At 56.5% G+C, this 6524-nt stretch overlaps 1 protein-coding gene across 1 annotated transcript; it reads left to right on the forward strand.

The window, feature by feature from the left end:
* The first annotated feature begins 4592 nt into the window (after positions 1-4592).
* Positions 4593-5057, forward strand: UCN3 (urocortin 3). The gene has a single exon (XM_077807908.1). It carries the CDS (start codon positions 4593-4595, stop codon positions 5055-5057), a length of 465 nt encoding a protein of 154 aa, XP_077664034.1.
* Positions 5058-6524: the final 1467 nt, after the last annotated feature.

Raw genomic sequence — 6524 nt, forward strand, 5'->3', positions numbered from 1 at the left:
TCTCCTCATAACTCATATGTTCCAGTCCCCTAATCATTTTTGTTGCCCTTCGCTGGACTCTCTCCAATTTCTCCACATCCTTCTTGTAGTGTGGGGCCCAAAACTGGACACACTACTCCAGATAAGGCCTCACCAATGTCGAATAGAGGGGAACGATCACGTCCCTCGATCTGCTGGCAATGTCCCTAACTTATACAGCCCAAAATGCCATTGGCCTTCTTGGCAACAAGGGCACACTGCTGACTCATATCCAGCTTCTCGGCCACTGTCACCCGCAGGTCCTTCTCTGCAGAACTGCTGCCTAGCCATTCGGTCCCTAGTCTGTAGCGGTGCATTGGATTCTTCTGTCCTAAGTGCAGGACTCCAACGCTCCTACGCTTTTGCTGGCTCGTTATAATTGTCACAGATGACTGGATGGAATAGATTAGATAAGAGGGAATGGATAGCGTCATTTGGAGCAGTGGAATTCATAGATGCTAAGGCCCCTCCCATACACTGCGAAGCAATGGTTGATGGGTGCGTCAGGCCAGTGACTGCACCAGGACCTTTGAGCATCCACAGCCAGACAATGCGTTGTCACCGTGATGGTGTCTAGGAGGCCGTGCTGTTAGAAATGCCAACTCTTCATCCCTCCGCATCTCCTTTTGCCAACACTGGCTTGTTCCCTATTGTATATTCCTCCATCCTATTTCAAATGGCTCCATCGGTGGAGTTTCCATTATTAATAACAACCCCTAGCTCTTATGCAGCACTTTTCATCAGTAGATCTGAAAGCACTTTACAAAGGAAGGCAATATCATTACACCCATTGTATAGATGGGGAAACTGAGGCACAGAGCAGGACAGTAATATTCTCATGGGCCGCCCGGTGGCAGAGTCAGGACTAGAAACCAGGTTTCCTGAGTCCTGTGCCAGTGTTTTTCATGCTAGCCAGGAAAACAACTAGAATCCATGGACGGGAGGGGGGGGCGCCCTTCAAGTCGCGGGTTTACCTGGGATGTCCCAGGCAAACAAAGTTTGTGAACAGTCAAAAGGAGTGCCAGGCTGGCTGGGACCTCCCTGTTTCTCCACTCGGTCCAGCTGCAGCAGGTTTCCTGCCTGCCGTGAATGGCTCATTCGCTGGCCTGATGTTGAGCGGTGCCAAGCACTCAGAACTCCTCTTGACTTCAAAGGGAGTTGGGATGCCCGGCCCCTCTCAGGAAGAGCCGACCCGAGGAGGAGAAACCCTTCCAAACCAGGAAGAGAATGCGCAGCAGAGCCGCGAAAAGGCAGGTGTTTCACAGCGTCCCACTAGGTTAGGCTGGCTTGCTGGGGCAGACCTACTTCAGCCACTTTCCAGCCCTCCTCTCCCCAGATACTGGAGCTCCGGGCAGGGGGAACTGGGTGAGGTTCTGTGGCCTGGGTTATACTGGAGATCAGCTGAGATGGTTCCTCCTGGCCCTAAACTATGTGAATATCTGGGCTCCCAAGCGCGGACCGGTCACAGGAGCAGTGAGTCTGGGAGTCTCACTCCAGGCCCAATGTTTGCTCAGCTCACAGAGGATACGTCAACACGGCCCACTGAGCCTGGGCTCTGACTCCAGTTGGGGCCCCAGCCCCTCTTCTCCCACACACAACTCAGTCTGACAAGGGTCAGCAAAGCACGCAGGACCCTGGCCCTAGGAACTTGCTGAGGGCATGGGCCAGAGACCAAGTGACTAAGGGCCGAGCCCAGTCGTTTTGCAGTGTGGACACAGCTCAAACCACAGCCCTGAACCAGAAGGTCTGTATAATACACTATGGACCCGGTTTACAATGCAGTGTGGATGCTCAAGCCCGAGCTTGGAAACACGGCGTACGTCTACACTGCAGTAACACACACAGCACAGCTGTGGCTGGCCTGGGTTAGCGGGTTTGAGCTTCGCGGTGGGTCTCAGAGCCTGGCCTCCAGCCCAAGACCAGACCTCTACACGGCAATTTTCAGCCCCGCGGGCCTGAGCCCTGCAAGCCCGAGTCGATTGACCCAGGCCCTGCAGCTCGGTGCCGCGGGCTTCTCATTGCAGTGTAGACGTACCCACTCTGGCCACAGGTCCCAGAGCCCCAGGCTAGTATGCAGTATAGACACAGGTGCCGACTTTTCAATGTGCCGGGGGGTGCTCGACCCCCTGGCTCTGTCCCAGGCCTTGCCCCCCAGTCCACCCCTTCCCTCAAGTCCCCACTCCCACCCCGCCTCTTCCCGCCGCATTCCACCCCCTCCCCCGAGTGCACCGCGTTCTCACTCCTGCCCCTTCCCCAGCCCCCAGAGCCTCCTGCATGCCGCAAAACAGCTGATCAAGGCGGGCAGGAGGCATGGGGAGGGAGGGGGAGGCGCTGATCGGCAGGGCTGATGGGGGGCTTCCGAGGGGTGCTCCAGCCCCAGCGCCTATGAATATAGACATATCCAGTGTGATTGTCAGCCACCCCTCCTAGAGGAGCAGCAGCTCAGGAAGGGAGCTGATCACAACATGCCATCAGAAAACTGTGTTTGGGCAAAACCAACATTTGTCGTGAAATGACGTCGATGTCAAGGACGTATCATTGAGAAAAAAGGGGAGGGGGGTAAGTCGAAATGTCGCCTTTCGGGACAGAAAGTTTTGCTGGTTCATCCTGGAACAACCTTCGTTTTGAAGTTTACTGTCCCTTTAAATGGGTGAAATGGAACCATTTCAAATGTACTGATGGGGGAAAATGGGCCCTTGGCTGCAGGAAGTGAGGGAAAAGTTGAGGGTGGCCAAGGACCTACATGGTCTGGAGAGCCGGAGAGCGACAACTAAACCTTTCCACTGGCCCCGCATGAAGATTTTTTCAGAATTTCATTCCCCCCCGAAATTTTAGCTTTTCGTCTTCGCTTGCCATGGGAAATCCATCCTCCAGCGGGCTCATCTCTGGAATGACGTGGGATGAGACGGCTGTGTGGCAAGGCAGGGCTGAGGGGGATTGGGGATGTTAGTGCTCCATCAAACCTCTGTGGGGACACGGTTATACAGCCCCTGCCTGCCCTAGACACGGCACGGTCCTTAGCGGCCATTTTGTGGTCAAGCCAAGGTGACTCAGTCAGGGTGAGCATTGTTGGTGTTAGTCAGCTCCCGATTTCGAGGGGCCCTGGCTCCCGATTTCTGACTATTCAGGGTCGGCAATACTGGGGTTTATAGTCAGATGCACTCTCAGGGCTGCAATAGATGGGTTGCCAACACCGCATGGGGTTTCCTATTGATATAGGAACCTTTGTTGCCACTGGTGTTAGCTAGCGCCATGGACGCATGCCTAGTGGGCTTCGATGGGCTGGACCTGCTTTTTCGAAAGTCGACATTTTGAACCAGCTTTGAGTTGGTCAGGGTGCGGGGGCTTAGAAGGTGATGCCTGGGAAGTCATATGGAGCACAGGGGGGCCACGAGGAAGAAGGATGGGAGGTGACCATGACATTCTGACAACCCTGTGGCAGGGTCCCAAGTAATACTGCGGGAGCTGTTATAACAGCTGTTGTGTCCCACCCCAGAGGCAGCTGCATTACAGCACCAGTGCAGCAAAGCAATCCTTATGTATGAATCGTCTGTAGGTCTGCAAAGCATCAGGTCTCTGGTCCAGCATGTACAATTAGAGGCCACTTTTCTAAAGGTGGGTCTTCGCGACCCACCCAAAATTACAGAGGGAACCCAGGGGTGTGGCAAAGTGGAACACAGGGGGGGCCTGATGCTCAATCCCCTGCTCTAACCAGAGATGACTGGTACCTGCTGATGGGGGGGCACAATTTAAAGGTTCCCCCCCCCAACAACTTGAGTCACTCCCCCCCCCCGCAGACTCACACCTCTCCTCTTACCCTCAGCAGCCCCTCCCTGCATCTCCCAGCTGTTTGCGGCTGCCTCTCCCCGTGGCTGCAGCTTGCGGCTTGCCAGCTGCGGGAGCTACCGCACAAGGAGGGGGCCGGGTCGGCAAACCCTGGCAGAAATCGGGGGGGGCACACAACCCTGCATGCCCCCCGCCCCATGCATCGCCTCTGCACTAGACCATACTTCCTCCTAGTTGTGGGAATAGAACCCAGGAGTCCTGATTCCCCATCCCCTGCACTTACCACTAGACACCTCCTCCAAGATCTGGACATCCCAATCCCCTCCCCTTATCACCGGACTATTCCGCCATCACAGGCGTGGGCTTTCTCATTTCCCTGGGGGTGCTCGACCCCCCCACCCCACCCGAGACCCCGTCCCCCCACTCCATTCCTTCCCCCAGGCCCCACTCCATCTCTTCCTGCCCCATTCCACCCCTCCCCGGAGCGTGCCCTGCCCTCTCCCCCCGGGCGCCTCCCGCCTGCCACTGAACAGCTGATCTGTGGTGGGCAGGAGGCACTGGAAGGGAGGGAGCGGAGCTGATCGGCAGGGCCGCCAGCGGGCAGAAGGTGCTGGGAGGGGCCGGGGGGGGGAACAAGCTGATCGGTGGGGCCTGCCGGTGGGTGCTGAGCACCCACGGAGTCAGCGCCTCTGTGCCCTGAGGATACACCGTGATTAATACGAATGACCCTCACCTACGTTTCTACCTTCCCTGCCTTCTCTCCCTCTCCTGAGCCTCAGGGGGGAACCATGTCGCCCACCAGACTCACGCTGCTGCTCCTGATCGTGTGTGCCGCACAGACGGGCCTGTCCCTCAAGCTGTACAAAGCCGAGTCCCTCTTCAGCTGCCTCAACGCCGCCCTCTCGGAGGCCGAGAAGAGCCGCCCGGAGGAGAACTCCCTCCTGGACAAGAGGAGTTTCGGCTCCCTGCCTGGGAAGGAGGCACCCTCGCAGCAGGAGGAAGAGGAGGAGGCGGAAAAGGAGAAACGGACGTTCGCAGGGGACGCCCGATACAAATACCTCTCGCAGGCGCAGCTCAAGGGGAAGATGTACCAGAACCGGGCCAAGACCGACCGGCGCACCAAATTCACCCTGTCCCTCGACGTGCCCACCAACATCATGAACATCCTCTTCGACATCGCCAAGGCCAAGAACTTGCGGGCAAAGGCTGCCGCCAATGCCCACTTGATGGCGCAGATCGGGCGGCGGAAGTGAAGGGGGCGCGGGGGGGGGAGCGAACTTGTGGGTGAGGTAGGGGTGGGTGGGCCGGGGAGGGAGGTCGCCATCGGGGGCTTCAGCCCACCCCTCCTGGGGCTGCCCAAATGAAACTGTATAAAAGTGCGGTCTATTTTTGATCCTTAAAGCTGCATAACATTCAGATCAATCTCTCTCTCTCTTTCTCGCTCTGAACTTTTCCTCTCCTCAGATCCCTGACCGCTTACCACTTGCTCCCTGCTAGGAGGAGGCAGATGGGGGTTTCACACCAGGGGAAGGGGATGTTTGGCTTCCCATAACACGGGCCCCGATTAAAGCAACAGTCTCTCAAGTTTCCAATTCTTTCCTTTCCTTTCCTCTCATTCAGGCCTAGCTTGGCAAATAAAGCTCGACGGGGCCTTGTCCTTCAAGCTATAGAAGAGACTGCAAAGGTTAAAAAGGGGATTTGTTACTGAGGCTCTGGGACCCAGACAAGACCCTGTAACCATCCCTGGCTCTCCAAACACAGCCCGTGTTGCATCAGGTCACCACATAGGGTATGTCTACACTGCAAGTAAGCCCAGGCTTGAGCCCAGGCTCACGCCTAAACCCTCTTGCGTCTACATGTAATTGCACTAATCCAGGGCTCAGACCCTGGATCCCAGGACCCTGCATGGCTGGAGGGTCCGAGCTCGAGTTAAGCTGGGACCCAGGGTCAGAGCCTTTATTGTTTTGCAGTGTAGATGCAGCCCCGCTTGACTCAGGTCCTGGCAGCTGGAAGTATCCTACAATTCCCTGGGACACCTTCCTTAGTCCTCTCTATCCCAACCATCTGCAATCCCCCCCTGCTTTGCCAACGGCAGCAGCTCAGGTCAGCGTCAACCCATTGTCTTCCGATCCCCGATCTGCAAGCGTGCTATCAGACAGCCTCCCGGGTTTGCAGTGGAGAACGAACCCATCAAGCCTTTTGCAAAGCGAGCTGCTTCCTGGTGACAGGCAGGGTGGGCAGGTAACTTTTCCCACAATGCACCACGCTCCTAAGGCTAGAGCGGCCACTTTTTGGGGTGGGCACTGAGGATTCTGGGAGCTGGTTACTCTGACTTGGGTCTGCGCACTGAGGTGTGGACACCAGAGCCATAGGTTCGAGCATGGGTTAGAAAACATGGGGTTAAAATGCAGTGTAGATGCTCAAGCCTAGGGTTCCCTGACATGAGTCAGCTGACTCAAGTCCCACTAACCTTGGGCTTATATTGCCGTGTAGACACACCTATAAAGTATGAAGCCGTTGCAGAAGGGGACGCTGGCCATATGACAAGCCACCTGCCAATGGCCTCCCCCGATAAGATGCATAACCATCCAGAACATGTGGGGGACAGCTGTCCCTCTCCGGGGGGGGTAATGATGCCCACAAGCTGCTGCCATCCCCCAGCCATTCACAGGCCTATGTGACGTAAGTTGGGGGGTTCTCAGCAGATGGATGTCCACACT

The sequence above is a fragment of the Eretmochelys imbricata genome, chromosome 1 (assembly GCF_965152235.1).
Source record: "Eretmochelys imbricata isolate rEreImb1 chromosome 1, rEreImb1.hap1, whole genome shotgun sequence".
Lineage (NCBI taxonomy): Eukaryota > Metazoa > Chordata > Testudines > Cheloniidae > Eretmochelys > Eretmochelys imbricata.